Below are 16,486 nucleotides of genomic sequence, written 5' to 3'. Positions count from 1 at the left end.
GCAGATTCAAAGAGATTGTGATCAATTAGATGATCTCAGCCAAGGTGCAACAACTGGACTCGGGAAATGGCAACAATCAGCCTTTATTCCTCCTCCTGATTGTTATTCATTGCTTCTTACTGGAAAGTGTGTGTGTGGGGACGTGGGTTGAACAAAGGAGTGGAGTAATTTGTGATGCTCGTATGGTTGAACAGCCGACACCGCATTCACCCTCTAGGCTCATCGGTGAAGAACAGTAATTGCAGCGAGGTACTGAAGAGCTGCTCGTAGCTGGGAATCGTTTGTCAGCATTTAGTCAGACACTTCAGGAGAGGAATGGAGAAACCTGAAGTGAGAAAGTACAACAAAAGAAACTCTGCTTTACTCAGAAGGAAAAAAACACCCAGCGTGGAAACTGTCACTTGGCAACAGAACGGTATGAAACCATGGCCTCAATCCCAGCCGCATGTACTGTGTTACCTGAGGCAAGCTGGCCTCAATGAACCAGGTGACCGTTGGGCCGATTTTCCTCTCCTTTGTGCAAGCAGGTGCAGCCATGCGGATAAGGCGGGAGGACCCTGATTTTTCTGCAGCTATGCCAGGTGGGCCAGAGGAAGTAGACATTAGGCTATGTTTCTCCTTCCCCCGCCAGCTTACAGGAACCGATAGGGACAGGTAGCAAGGCCTTTCGCAAAAGTCCCCATGCATCTTCAAGTCTTCAGGTTGCTGTTTTTTGGACGATACTGATTATTTGAGGGTAGAAGGGTTTGAAGATTGATTTTGGAAGGTAGAGATTGAGAATCAACTTTCCTCCCCTCTTTCTCTCCAACGTTGCTCCCTCCAGAAAAAATTATACAAATGAAAAGATGAACAGGCTGAGGTCGTCACCTAATAGTGGTCTTTAAAATTATGGAAGGTTTGATACAGTGGATATAGATGTTTCCACTTGCGGAGAAGAACAAAACTAGAGACCATCAATATTAAGACAGTCACCAAGAAATCCAATAGTGAATTCAGAAGAAACTTCTTTACCCAGAGAGTGGTGAGAATGTGGAACTCGCTAGCAAAGGGAGTGGTTGAAGTGAATAGTATAGATTAATTTAAGGGGAAGCTGGATAAACATATGAGGAAGAAGGGAATAGAGGGTTATGTTGATAGAGCTAGATGAGGAAGGAGGGGAGGAGGCTCGAGTGGAGCACAAACTGGACTGGTTGGGCCGAATGGCCTGTTTCTATGCTGTATATTCTATGTAAAGGCGAAAATAAAATGTACTGCATTGGCTGTAAAGCACTTGGGGAAGTCCTGAGGTCGTGAAAGGCGCTATATAAATAATTGTCTTTCATTCTTTCTATTCTATCACCTCCAGATTTTGTGTGTTTTTGAATCAATCCTCAATTGGAGCAATACTAATAAAATTAGGTCTAAATAATATAACCATTTCTAGTGTACTTGTGATTTAAAACCAACATGGAATTTTTAAATGAACTTCTAATACTGAATATTTTAATGTAGGCACATACAGACCATATCAGTATTTAATTCATGAGCTGCTGAACTAAACAATTTTTTCCCCCACTGATCTTAGTATTGAAAAACCCCTTCTACAATTCTTAAGAATGTTCTGCAGATTTACAAGAAAGATAAAATAAAAAGAATTCTGGTCGGCAGGAGAAGAACAGGAAGGCAACCTTTGCTGAGATTGTGGTGCACTTGGTTTGCTGAAATATTGTGTTGCTGTTGATTTAAAAGTGATGAAATATGAGGGACGGACAAAAACATGGGAGAAAGAAGCTGACGTTTGCTGTCACTAAAGAAAGACGAGATATGGTTACGAGACAAAATAAAATAGCAACTCAGCACTGTACTTAAACTGATTCCATTCTGAGGGTGAAGTACCTACAATTTGATCAGTTTTGCGAAAAGACAAAGGGTCCGTCCCTTCATTGGAAAGTTTACACTCTGTACCTGTACGCATACATTTCCATCTATTTACCCAAGTTAATGGCAGCTCAATATTACTGCAAAGTTGCCAGTCTCCCCGGAGAGGAGACGCCAGCAAGCGTTTTTTGTGGCGCACTATATTGAATCTCAAATACTTAAAATTAATAAACCGGTAAATCCAGCTTCATCGTTGTATAAATCCATCTGATTCTAAACACTGAAGGAGAATAATCAGTGGAGACTCGTGATAACAAGGTTTTTCTTTCCATGCAAGATGAATACGAACACGAAGTGCAGACTTTACAAAAGAGTGAAATGAAAAATCCACTCATTCTAAGAGCGGCCTTCAGAGGACTCAACCCCAGTGCCCCCATTTCATAGAAATTTACAACACTGAAGGAGGACATTCGGCCCATCGTGTCCGTGCTGGCCAACAAATAGCTATCCAGCCTAATCCTACCTTCCAGATCTTGGTCTGTAACACTGTTGGTTACGGCACTTCAAGTGCACATCCAAGTACTTTTTAAGTGCTATGAGGGTATCTGCCTTTACCAACCTTTCAAGCAGTGAGTTCCATACCCCCACCACCCTTTGGGTGAAAAAAATTCTCGTCATATCCCCTCTAAACATCCTACCATTTGCTTTAAATCTATGCTCCTTGGTTATTGACTCCCTTTGCAACATCCAGGGATTTGTAACATCCAAGTGGACTAAATTATCGCTGGAGTTTCTATTGTTATTAATTTTCAATTACAACACTTAAAAATTACACTTTAATATTTCCTACTAGATCATGTGAGCTTTACACACTTCTCCCTGGATCAGAGAAAAAAAAGAATAGAGAAAGAAAGAGGGTTGAGGTCTTGCAGTCAGCGTTTCAGGAGCTCAGAAGGTATTTAAAGAGGACTTTAAAAGTTAATAATCTCTGGATTACTCCCAGTGAGTATAGGAATAGTAGAATAAGACAGGTTAATGTGCGGCTGGAGAAATGGTGCAGGAGGGAGAGCTTCAGATTCCTGTGGCCTTGGGATCAGTTCTGGGGCAAGAGGGACCTGTTCAAAGTGGACGGGTTGCACCTCAATGGAACTGGGACAAGTCCTGGCGGGGAGGTTGACTGGTGCCATGGGTTTAAATTAATTTAGCAGAGGGATGGGCACCAGGATGAAACATTAGTAAGGAGAAACAAGGTGCACAGAGGACTGGGAGAGACAGATAGCACCAGAGTAAAGAATAGTTCAGAAATAGGAGGGGATAAATGCAAGGCAGTCTAAGACGGGTTTGGAGTACATGTGATTAAATGCATGTAGTGTTGTAAATAAGGTTGATGAGCTGCAATCTGCACCACTTGGGACAATGATATAGTGGCAATAACAGAGAGCTGGCTCAAAAGGAGGAGGAGGATTGGGAATTTAATATGCTTGGCTACAAGGTATTCAGAAAAGATAGGGGAGGAAAAAAGGAAGGGGTGGCAGCATTGATCAAATAAGCTATTGCAGCGCTGGAGAGGGATGATGTAGCTGAAGGGTCAAAAACAGAATCTATGTGGTTAGAATTAAGGAGATATTATGCTACTGGGTGTATACTATAGGCCATCAAATAGTGGAAAGGAGATAGAGCAACATATTTGCAGGCAAATTACAGAAAGATGCAAGAACTATGGAGTAGTGCTAAGGGGCGCCTTCAATTCTCCTACTATAGACTAGGATAGTGACAGTGTAAAGAACAAAGGGGGCGGGGGTGGAATTCCTTAAATGTGTACAAGAGAACTTTCTTGATCAGTGTGTTTCCACCCAAGTGGGGTAAAGTGGAGCATGTTTCAGTGGGGAGCATTTGGGGATCAATGATCATAATATCAGGTTTAAAATAGTTAAAAGGACAAGGAACAAACAAGCGCAAAAATACTTAAACTGGAGAAGGGAGTTGAAAACAGAACTGGTCAAGGTGGATTGGAATCAAAAATTTGGAGGCAAAACAGTAATTGAACAATGGGAGGCTTTCAAGGAGGAGATGGTCTAGGTGCAGAGTAGACACATTCCTAGGAGGGGGAAAGGAAGTGTATCCAAAGTTAGAGCGCTCTGGATGACTAAATATACAGAGGTTGCAATAAAACAGAAAAACTAGGCTTACGATAAATGTAAGGTTCATAATACAGTAGAGAACCAAACTGAATACAGAAAGTATAGAGGCAATCCAAAGAGGGAATACGAGGGGCAAAGTGAGAATACAAGAATAGATTCGCAGCTAACATAAAAGGGAATCCAAGTTTTTACAATAGTAAAAGGGTAGTCAAAGAAAGGGTGGGGGCGATTAGGGACTAAAAGGAGATATTCTTGTGGAGGCAGAGGGCATGGCTGAGGTACTAAATGAGTACTTTGCATCTGTCTTCAATAAGAAGAGGATGCAGCCAATGCAGCAGTAAAGGAAGAGGTAGTAGTGATATTGGATAGGATAAAAATAGACAAAGAGGAGATACTTAAAAGGTTGGCAGTCCTCAAAGTAGAAAAGTCACCTAGTCTGGATGGGATGCATCCTAGGTTGCTGAGGGAAGTAAGGGTGGAAATTGCAGAGGCTCTAGTCACAATCTTCCAATCCTCCTTAGATATGGAGATGGTGCCAGAGAACTAGAGCATTGCAAATGTTACACCCCTGTTGAAAAAAGGGGAGAGGAATAAACCCAGCAACTAAAAGCCAGTCAGCCCAACGTTGGTGGTGGGAAAACTTTGAGACATAATAATCTGGGACAAAATTAATTGGCATTTAGAAAAGTATGGGTTAATAAATGAAAGTCAGCATGGATTTGTTAAAGGCAAATCGTGTTCGACTAATTTGATTGAGTACTTTAATGAAGTAACCGAGAGGGTTGATGAAGGTAGGGGGAAAGAGCGTGGGACTAATTGGATGGCTCTACCAAAGAGCCTGCATAGGCAGGATGGGCCGCACAACCTCCTACACAGGTTAGATGATTAGCGACAACTGACATATCTAGTCATCTCTCGTCACTTTCCTGTTATGAAAAGTACTGAATTCCACAAACAGCTCGGCATTATTGAATGCAATCTGAAAAGGCCTTTCATTTTGTCCTCTTAGATCAACTGGATTACAAATTCATCACAATATTTTTTTCCTTCCACAACTCATCCACTCATTCTAACAAACCAAAACGCAAAGAGGTGAGTGGCATCAATGACAAAGCATTTCCACTCCACGTCACCTACACTGGTGAACGGAAGCTCAATACTGATTGGCAGAGTGAATCCTGCCCATGATTTCTGCCTCAAAGTTATGCTTATGCCACTGCCCACAATACTGCTGACTTAAGATGCAACTTAGAAAGAAACATGCCTCCTCCGGAAGCTTTTAAACCTCCTCATATTGATGCAAGATAATAATGCTGCAACAGTGAGCACAACACAAATTTAAAAAAAAAACTATTAGGAATACAAACAATTTTCATGCCCTATCTAAATTAAATTAGATTCAAAATCATTGGGAAAACCCAACTTGGTCCACACTAACATATAGTTTATCAGCATTTTTCCACATCTCTGCAGGCTTTTAATGTCAAAAGCAGGTTGGTTTGGATGATGGATTCATATCCAAAGCATCGGTTAAGGACAGCCAATCAGTCAACAAAACGCTGTATTTAAGAAGAATGACGTGCAAAATAAAGATGTTTTAATTTTAAAATTCAATTTTCAAATTCTTATTCTTGTTTTCATATTCCTCCACGGCCTTGCCCTTCCCCATCTCTGTAACTTCCTCCAGCCCTACAGATCTCTGCGCTGCTCCAATTCTGACCTCTTGCGCATCTCTGATTTTAATCGTGGATTGTCGTAAAAAAAACATGTAGTTCACTAATGTCCTTTAGGGAAGGAAATCTTATCTTTACCTGATTTGGCCTATACAGGACTCCAGACCAATAAATGTGGCTGACTCTTAACTGCCCTTTGAAATGGCCTAGCAAGCCACTCAGCTATATCAAACCGCTACAAAGCATGGACTGAAGTGGTTCAAGGCGGCGGCTCACCACCACCTTCTCATGGCCAATTAGGGATGGGCAATAAATACTGGTTTTGCCAGTGACGTCCACATCCCAGGAATGAATTTAAAAAATCATTGGCGGCCTGGCCTTCAACTTCTTAGACCTTCAGTTCTGGAATTTCCTCCCTCAATCTCTCCGCTGCTGTCTCCTTTCAGACACTCGTTGAAACCTACGTTAGCTGTCCTAATATCGCTTTATATGGCTCGGTGTCAAATTTTGTTTGATAACGCTGTGATGTTTGACTACATTAAAGGCGCCATATAAATGCAAGTTGTTGTTGCCCCATGACCCTCCTTTCAACAGAACTGAAGAAGCTCTCCTGACAAGAGGACGATGGATTCATGCAATGCAATGTAGGATGGGACTCTAACACATGACTGGATGGCAAGGGCTTTTCTAGATCAATTCAATGGCACAGTTTTAAAACCAATTACAGGATTTCATGCAAAATAAAGATTTTAATTTCAAAATTCAATTTTGAAATTCTCATTATTGTTTTCATATCCCTCAACAGCCTTGCCCTTCCCCTGTAACTTCCTCCAGCTCTACAGATCTCTGTGCTTCTCCAATTGAGACCGCTTGCACAACCCGGTTTTTAATCGTGGATTGTCGCACACCATGTTGTGTCAATACTGATGCTATTGCCGCAGGAACAGTAGTTGACAGAATTATTTAATTGATCACAAATCCATTGAGGAGATTTTGGTTAGAATTTGTCACAATACTGCGGAAGAAATAAAATGGGAATTAGGCAGTCGTTTGAAAAATAGATAATCATATCCAGCGCCCCAAATACTCTTTTACTTGTACTTCTTTCAATTTAGTATACTGTATTCGCTGCTCACGATGTGGTCTTCTCTACATTGGGTTAGGGTTAGGTTGGGTGACCGTTTTGCTGAGCACCTATGTTCAGTTCGCAAGTGTGACCCTGAGCTTCCGATCGCCTGTCACTTTAATTCTCCACTCCATTCCCACTCTGACCGCAGTCTCCTACACTGTTACAACGAAGCTCGAAAAACAGCACCTCACCTTTCGTTTAGGCACTTTACAGCCTTCTGGACTCAACATCGTGTTCAACAATTAGAGCATAGCTGCAAATCTTTGTCTCTCTTTCTCCCCCCCCCACCCCCCGAGCTCAGAGCCTGTTTCTTTCTTTTTTTTCCCCTTGTCTCTAACGGCAGCTGGTCATTATCCCACCATTCGCACCCTATCTTGACTAATATTTTTCTAATGCCATTTGAATTTGGGCCATCATCCCTTTTGTCTCTCTAATTTCTCTTGTCTGCCAACCTATCACAGACCTACCCTTTTGTTCTTTTTTCCCCTCCCCCTTTCAGTGTTTGTTAAGAATCTGTTTTTTCCGAACACTCTCCAGTTCTGATGAAGGGTCATCGATCCGAAACGTTAACTCTGTTTCTCTCTCCACAGATGCTGCCTGACTTGCTGAGATTTCCAGCATTTTCTGCTTTTATTGTGGATCATAAAATGGACAAGAGAAGTGAGTGGAAAAGTGGGATGAGACTAGATGGCTCATGTGGAGAAAAACATGATAGACTCATTGTCCAAATGGCCTGCTTCTGTGCTGTAACATTCAACAATTCTAATGAACATTTTGTGGCTGCTGCTGTTCATACTACCCACACAAATACCTTCATTAGACGTTCTCTATTTCTGATAGCTTTGGCTAATAATCTGCTCTCATGATTAGTTATTGAGTCTCCAGAAAACTTGGATTAAGAATCATCGCTGTCAACAACTGCTCACTTAGAGGGAATGCATAAAATCCATAAAAGGAGTGGAGGTGCAGCGGCCCGGGAGCAGCGCGAGTTGGTGCAGGAGGGGGACGACTTGGAGAAAGGCCCTGGATTGGACATCACCAAAACCAAGGTCGTGATTGGAATGTGGGCAGGTACAGCAGGAGAGGTGGCAAGCAGCAGAGGAGCGGCGAGGTCAGGGCGAAGGAGCGGCCAGAGATTGCAGAGGGATGTGATCTTGGTCCAGGAGAGGTGAGAGTTCGGGGCCCAGAAGAGGCGAGGGCCCAGGGGCAGCACGAGCCAGCCCACACTGCGATATGTATGCGCACTAGGCCCATGCAGCAGAGCTGGTCTCCAGTCATCTTGGTTAATCCTTGCCACTGGACCAAGACCTAGCTCTGTCAAGCCCGTGTGGTGGCTGGTGTGCAACGATCACCACGAGTTAAAAAAATTTCATGCAGTCATCTTCGACCCTCCAATATATAGTTCGGGACGTGGAATATCAGGTCCTGCATTGAAACACCTGCGAACTCATCCCTTTTTGGCGTGGAAGTAAGTCATCCTCGACACGAGCGACCGCCTAGGAAGATTTGGAGGGCGGTTTTAATGACCAGGATTTGCCCAAAATTTTTTCCATTATACACAGGTCACATGATCAATAGCCAGCTAGGTTGACAACGAATATACATGGCACCAAAGGTATACATGTTGGACAATGGAGACATGGTGAGGTAGATTCTCAATTGGTCCCCAAGGTGTAAAGCTGGCAAACCAATGGAAATGAAAATCTTGTGGTTTCCACAACAGGTGGCCTACCCGCAACACAAGTCTTATGCCTGGGTAGCCATTTGAAAAGCTACCCCAATACTTCTCGATAAATATTTGGACACCCGTAAGCCACTTTCACCGGCCTATTGGTGCGTGTGTCTAAACTAAGGATGATGCTTTATGGGCATGTTCATTGTTTGATAGACCCAAGGTTCTGGTTGTTCTGGAGCCAAAATCGGTAATGTTGCTCGAGGAACTCATGTGGCAGTAACTAAAGTGCATTACAAACACAGGTGTGAAACCAGGCTACTGCGTAGCAGCCAAGGTATCTTTAAATATAACAAAATATCCGAAAGCATGGATTGAGGCTACAATGCAGGGTAAAGGGTTCATTGATGCATTTTTCTCGTGTGGCAGACCAAGAATGTTTATGACATCCTAGAATATGACTTTGTACTTACTGGTCAAGTGCCTTGTAATAAATATCTAGATCCTTGTTAGCCAGTTCAGTTGTTCTCATTACGATCATCATTTCTCGGAACTTTTCCTCAGCATCTTTGTACTGAGGCTCTCTCAGCTCCTTTCTGAAATGAAGAATTTCCTCCTCAAAACCTTTCTGCCGCCCTTGGGCCAGATTGCGATTCTTTTTGAAATCATCTAGTCGGTCATCCAGCTGTTTTCGTTCGCTGCCGGCAAAAAAAAAATTGTTTTGCATGTCAAAGTTCAAAATAACAATTTCATAAATCAGAACAGGCAGCCGCAAATACAAGTATTGACAGGTTTCATACATCAGATGATTTCTGAAATAAATACATCTTCATTTTAACCAGAACCTCATCTTTTGTAGGTTAATATGTCTGCAGAGGTGTACAGAAGAATCTCGCAGGTGGGGGCCACCACACTGCCCATGGCTGCCGCTCACCGCTCTTTTTATGGTCTCGCAGATCGAGACCATCAGCGGCAGGTTGGGGCCATAAAAGGAGCGGCGACCATGGGCAGCGTACTACTGCAAGGTACAGTACGAGCTGGTGCGGGAGGGCAACAGCAGCGAAGAGGGACGTCATCAGGATCCAGGTTGGTGATTGGAGCGTGGGCAGGTACAGCAGGAGTGGCGAGGTTGGGGCAAAGGAGCGGCGAGAGATTGTAGAGGGATGTGATCGGGGCCCAGGAAAGGCACGAGTCCGGGGCCAGAAGAGGCATGGGCCCAGGGGCAGCACGGGCCAGCACACACTGCAATATGTGTGCACACTAGGCCCGTGTGGTGGCTGGTGTGCAACGGCCACCACACGTTAAAAAAATCCACGCACAGGCATCTTCCACCCTTCAATATATAGTTCAAGACTTGGAATATTAGGTCCTTCATTGAAACACCTGTGAATGCATCCTTTTTTGGCATGGGATCAAGTCATCCTCGTTTCAAGGGACTGCCTATGATGATGACAGAAGAATACCCTCTTTATCCTATTCTAAATTCAGTTTTGTAAAGGCCTGCTCCAATACAGCAAAGGTGTACATAGGCTAGGGGAAAAACAGAATTGGTATTCTTGAGTGTCGGCCTTTGCTTGGTGGTAGCACTCACGCCTCTGAATCAAAGGTAATGGGTTGAAACCCCAGCCTAAGACTTCAGCAAGTAATCTAGGCTGGAATTCAGTGCTGTAGTGCTGTGTTGCTGGAGGTGCCCACAAAGGGCTGAATGGCCTACACCTGCTCCTATTCCTTATGTTCCTATGTTCAAAATTGAGAAAGGTATGTGAAGGACCAAGGTCCAGAGTGTAAAAATTCCACGGCAGAAAACAGTACAAACCAAGAAACACTGATCGGGCGACTCAAACTTGGGTTTCAAAAATCAAGTTGCACAAGGAAGGACAGACTGAGTGAGGAAAGGTGTGCCTGCGAAAGACTGTTACTGAAGGAAATGATGGATTAAGATTTATTTTAACAACCAAATATTAACGCTGAAATACCACTACAGAAATAATGAAAACACCCAAGCTGTCCCCAGTGTGCTTTACACTGTACTCTTATTTTCATGCATTTTCTTAATGAGCACAACACTGTGAACAATGCTGGTATATTTGCATTACAAGGTGTTTAGATAAATTCTATATTGACATTGACTTTTGGAGCAAACACCAATGCTACACTAACCATCATTGGAGTGAATAAATTGCACTCTGATGACAATTCCGTACTGACCACTGCCAGAAGAATATACAAAACAAAATCTTATTGTTATATTTGTTCTGCTCCATTCTCAAACTAAAACATGGATTAAGGAATTCTATCCTGATCATTAGCAAAAATACCTCAAAATCACCCCGCCCAAATAACCCTTCTTCCATTTCAGAGTTACAATTGCCTCAGGGTATAGGGAGAAATGTCAAACTTCCTGAAGAGTTTTTAAACCTGTAATTGATCGCCTACTATAGGATATTCAACAGGTCAGATAGAGTCCACGATGGGGGGAAATTTTGCATGGCCACTGAAGGAAAAAGCCATGACACCTGGTCAAAGGTCAAGACATTTGATTTTACCTTTTGTTGTCTCAACAGTGGCATAGCTTCATTGATGGTGTTTTCAACAGATCAAGCACTGTTAGGATGAAGCTGTTGCACAAAAGAAAGTCATCTTGCCAATGCTGGAATATCTGACAAGTGGAATTTCCATTTTACAAGTTCTCTCCCTTCAGCCCAGGGGTAGCCTGCTAAAATCTAGACCTGGCCATAAATTTAAAATGCAGTTTTGAAGAAGATCACTGGCACTAAGAGTTTGCAACAATTCAACATTTGGGGAGACTTCAGTTGTATATTTAGGTTTTCCCGTACTTCCTGAGCTGCATTACTTTCATGTCTCCCATCTCCTTCAGACGTTCCCGCCTCTTGGTCTCCACAACTTTCAGTTCTTCCATCCTCTTCCGCAACGTCAAGTTATCCTGCAACCACCGCTCCTCAAGCTGGGGGAAAAAAGCGAAACTTAATTTGACATATTTTGAACAGCATTCATTCACCAGGTATACATATAAAGAAACAAAAACTGAAAAGCAAATGTTGGGAATCTGGTCAAAACAGCAAGATGCTGAAACTACAGAGCAGGTCCATCAGCATTTGTAAAGAGAAAAGATGGAGTAACATTTGGAGTGTAGACTTTTGCTTGGTGTAAAACATTATGGCTTTGTCCTTTGCACTGTGAGCTAAAAACATTTGACAACTTTCAAAATACGCCCCAAAGCGGCCGACATTTACCGTCATGCAGAAAGGATCCGCGTCCAGATAACTGAATGTACTTGATGGCTCAGTTGGTAAGTCCACTGCTGAGATTGGAACGGAGTCATACACACAGAGAGACATAGATTGATCCCAAGTTTGTACCAGGTTAGTTAATGCCAGCTGGAGTGCTAGAGGGTCCGGGCACCACTGGACTAGGGAAAAAAAAAACAGGTCAAGGAGCACACTTACTCGTTAACCCGTGGCTCCTGTTGGAAACTGTACATGTTGGGCAGGGACAGAGTTGAGCTCAGCTGTATGCTGGCCACGATAAAACAGCTTGCCACCATGCACCATCTGACTCGTGAAGAATGGCCACATGTAAAATGTGCCAACATGAATCAGCACCTTCTGGAGAGGAGAGGCAGGGGAGCAAACTCAATTGGACACTTGCTCAATTTTAACGCGTTTATCAAATAAGTATTTGTTTAAAAAAATAGAACACAGCAACATGACACAAGCAGCACACTCTGAAATGACGCCATTAACTCAGTCCAACACGGTTTTGGCTGGTTGGGCAGCAGTCAGTGATAACACCATTCCTTCCCATGTCTGAAGCCCAGGTCAAATGGGATTTGGGTCACTTCTGTCAGATGCAAGCATCCCAATTAAATGAATTGAATCCATTTCCTCGTGGAGAAGAGTACACAATAGGAAATTACCCCCTTAACTATGCATTAATTAGTGGTGGTGCTCAAACAGGCAACAAGGGCTTGCGGTGTGAGAAATGGAATTGTCACAGTGGTGGAGCCAGGGGGCGGAGGAAGAAGACGTGGGTTCTTCTTGAGCTTGATTTTAGGGGGCCAAAATCGCCCCCCCCTCTAAGGTCCATTGAGGCCTTTCCAGCCGGGGGGTGGCGAAAATGGGTTCCACCCTGCCTGGAGCTCTGCCCCATCGGGCACGCGCCGACCCCTTACCATCCAACCGCGATCCCTTTCCACCCCGTGAGCGAAATTGCCTTGCGGGAGCAGAGTGGCCGCCGGTCAGTGCCCCCGACAGCTTTTCCTGGCGAGAAGCTGCAGCGACTAGGCAGCACATCCGCCCATAAAGGGGAGGGCGTTCCGCCGTGCCCGCCACTTAATTTTAATTGTCAGCCGACTCTGAAGTCGGCCCGACAATGGGGGCCATGGATTCGGCCAGACCTTCAACAGGCAGCCCTCTTGGGTGCTGGACGGCTGGAAACCCTCCCAGTGGGCGCGCCGTTAAAGTGGCTGCAGAGCTCGCAGCGGCCCTCCCCTTTAACTGAAGGGAAGGGACATTGCTACACGTCAGCACGGTGCTGAACACACCGTCCACCTTTTGCCCCGCTCCCGATGCACTTTCGCCGCTCAGTCGTCCCAAACACTACCGTAACAAATTAAAAAAGTTAAAGAGGCCAAAATTCCTCTATTCTCCGCCTCAATGATTCGGGCGGAGAATATTAATTTAGTTCGAATTATCCGCCCCATTTGGGACGGAGGGTGATTTCTAACCCTGGATGTTTTGTTGGACAAGTGCAGGAAGTTTTACCTTGACTCTGAGCAGGAAGTGCAGTTCATTATTGGACACAAAAGAAAAATAGAAATACAATGCTTTCTTTGGGTAGCACTACTTCTACTTCTTCCTCCCCTCAAATAAATACAAAATCCTGCACTGAACGTGGTTTTCAAAGAAACAAACTATTCTCAATCACAGGAGCTGTAATCATTTCCTATCTGTTTTGGACACGGACTATAAACTACTGACAGGAATGTACAACCAATGTGGCCCCCTCACATAATATTTTTTAAACTTCTAAAAACCTTACATCTTGTAACTTGAAAGATTACTTGTGTTGATAAAACATTTTTGAGTGTTGCCAAACTAAGTTAAATAAAACAGTGTCATAAAAAAACACTTATCAGCGAGATCTACTATCTGCAGCCACACAGTTACAAGTTCAGTGAATCTTCAAAAGTCCCATCGATCTACTTACTGAAAGTGAAACTCGGAAGATGAATGTAATTTCCATTTTTGCAGTAAAATATTTTCTAAACTACGATGGCAGTCTCTTGTAAAGACTGCCTGGAATAATTTACAACTGTTCCTTAAATTAAATTGTATTTTTTTAAGAAGTTCTGAAGTGGCTTGTTCTATACCTAGAGGTCATAACCTGGAACTTAGCTCTTGGAAGGGCAGGTGGTAGTGAAGAGTCTTGATGACTGACCAAATGATTATTACCAATACGAGACATGCAGCCTTTTAGTTTCACTGGTCCAAAAAGCCCACCAGAAAGTTAACTGGACCAGCCACATAAATATTGTGGCTACAAGAGCAGGTCAGAAGCTGGGTATTCTATGGCGAGTGTCTCACCCCTGACTCCCCAAAGCATTTCCATCATCTACAAGGTACAAGTCAGGAAGGTGATGGAATACTCTCTTTCTTGAATGAGTGCAGCTTCAACAACGCTCAAGAAGCTCGACAAAGCAGCCCGCTTGATTGGCACTGCATCCACCACCTTAAACATTCACTCCCACCACCACCGGTGCACCACCAAGGCTTCTACAACAGCACCTCTCAAACCTGCGACATTTATCCCATAGAAGGACAAGAGCAGCAGGTGCATGCAAACACTGCTACCTCCAAGTCACACACCATCCTGATTTGGAAATATAATCGCCATTCCTTCACTGTCGCTGGGTCAAACTCCTGGAACATAGAAACATAGGAACAGGAGTAGGCCATTCAGCTCCTCAAGCCTGCTCCACCATTCAATGAGTTTATGGTTGATCTGCGACCTAACTCCATATACCTGCCTTTGATCCATATCCCTCAACACCTTTGGTTAACAGAAAGCTAACAATCTCCAATTTAAAATTAATTGATCAATTGCCATTTGCAGAAGAGAGTTCCCAACTTCAAACACCCGTTGTGCACAGAAGTGTTTCCTAATTTCATAAAACATAAAAACAGATAGTAAAAGCTTTTACCGATATATAAAACGGAAAAGAGTGACTAAAGTAAATGTTGGTCCCTTAGATGATGAGAAGGGGGATTTAATAATGGGAAATGTGGAAATGGCTTAAACAATTATTTTGCTTCGGTCTTCACAGTGGAAGACACAAAAACCATGCCAAAAATTGCTGGTCACGGGAATATGGGAAGGGAGAACCTTGAGATAATCACTATCACCAGGGGGCTAGTGCTGGATAAGCTAATGGGACTCAAGGTAGACAAGTCCCCTGGTCCGGATGAAATGCATCCCAGGGTATTAAAAGAGATGGCAGAAGTTATAGCAGATGCATTCGTTATAATCTACCAAAATTCTCTGGACTCTGGGGAGGTACCAGCGGATTGGAAAGCAGCTAATGTAACGCCTCTGTTTAAAAAAGGGGGCAGACAAAAGGCAGGTAACTATAGGCCGGTTAGTTTAACATCTGTAGTGGGGAAAATGCTTGAAGCTATCATTAAGGAAGAAATAGCGGGACATCTAGATAGGAATAGTGCAATCAAGCAGACGCAACATGGATTCATGAAGGGAAAATCATGTTTAACTAATTTACTGGAATTCTTTGAGGATATATCGAGCATGGTGGATAGAGGTGTACCGATGGATGTGGTGCATTTAGATTTCCAAAAGGCATTCGATAAGGTGCCACACAAAAGGTTACTGCAGAAGATAAAGGTACGCGGAGTCAAAGGAAATGTATTAGCATGGATAGAGAATTGGCTGGCTAACAGAAAGCAGAGAGTCGGGATAAATGGGTCCTTTTCGGGTTGGAAATCGGTGGTTAGTGCTGGGACCATAACTGTTTACAATATACATAGATGACCTGGAAGAGGGGGCAGAGTGCAGTGTAACAAAATTTGCAGATGACACAAAGATTAGTGGGAAAGCGGGTTGTGTAGAGGACACAGAGAGGCTGCAAAGAGATTTAGATAGGTTAAGCGAATGGGCTAAGGTTTGGCAGATGGAATACAATGTCGGAAAATGTGAGGTCATCCACCTTGGAAAAAAAACAGTAAAAGGAAATATTATTTGAATGGGGAGAAATTACAACATGCTGCGGTGCAGAGGGACCTGGCGGTCCTTGTGCATGAAACTCTTTTTGGAGTTTATCTGCAAAACAAAAACATTAATCGGTGCCACCCGCCCTGGATGACACACCAGACATTTACAAGGCCCTCTTTTTTTTTTTCTTTTTTTGGGTTTTTTTTTGGGCACTAAATCACTTTTTTTACCAGTGCCCCCTATAAAAGGGGAGGGGGACACTAAAAGCACCGGCAATTAAAACAAATTAAACTTTAAAACGTAAAATCAAATTAAAATTTGGTTGCCGGGCATGATGATGCACTCCAGTCCCTCCGGTGCCCACCTCTCGCGGAAGGCCGCGAGCGTACCGGTGGACACCGCGTGCTCCATCTCCAAGGACACCCTGGACCGGATGTAAGAGCGGAAGAGAGGCAGGCAGTCAGGTTGAACGACCCCCTCGACCGCCCGCTGCCTGGACTGGCTGATGGCAGCCTTGGCCGTGCCCAGGAGCAGTCCTACGAGGAGGCCCTCGGACCTACCCGCTCCCCTCCGCACAGGGTGCCCAAAGATCAGGAGAGTGGGACTGAAGTGCAGCCAGAATTTCAGGAGCAGCCCCTTCAAATAATGGAACAGGGGCTGCAACCTCGTGCACTCAATAAAAACATGGAACACGGACTCCTCCAGACCGCAGAAATTGCAGGCGGCCTGGGAGTCCGTGAACCGGCTTAAAAATTTGTTGCACGGCACT

The 16,486-nt window shown here is 43.8% G+C and overlaps 1 protein-coding gene across 2 annotated transcripts in view; it reads right to left on the bottom strand.

The window, feature by feature from the left end:
* rad50 (RAD50 homolog, double strand break repair protein) overlaps positions 1–16,486 on the bottom strand; it is a 215,150-nt gene that overhangs the window by 29,162 nt on the left and 169,502 nt on the right. For both annotated transcript variants that reach the window (XM_070878055.1, XM_070878056.1), the window contains exons 21-22: positions 11,310–11,437; positions 8,946–9,170 (exon numbers count right to left, since the gene is read on the bottom strand). In XM_070878055.1, the coding sequence (XP_070734156.1) occupies positions 8,946–9,170; positions 11,310–11,437 (353 nt within the window). The remainder of the gene's footprint in view (positions 1–8,945; positions 9,171–11,309; positions 11,438–16,486) is intronic.

The sequence above is a fragment of the Pristiophorus japonicus genome, chromosome 4 (genome assembly GCF_044704955.1).
Source record: "Pristiophorus japonicus isolate sPriJap1 chromosome 4, sPriJap1.hap1, whole genome shotgun sequence".
NCBI classification, from domain to species: Eukaryota; Metazoa; Chordata; class Chondrichthyes; family Pristiophoridae; genus Pristiophorus; species Pristiophorus japonicus.
Note: the sequence above shows the minus strand (reverse complement) of the source record. Positions and strands in the feature narration are given on the sequence as shown.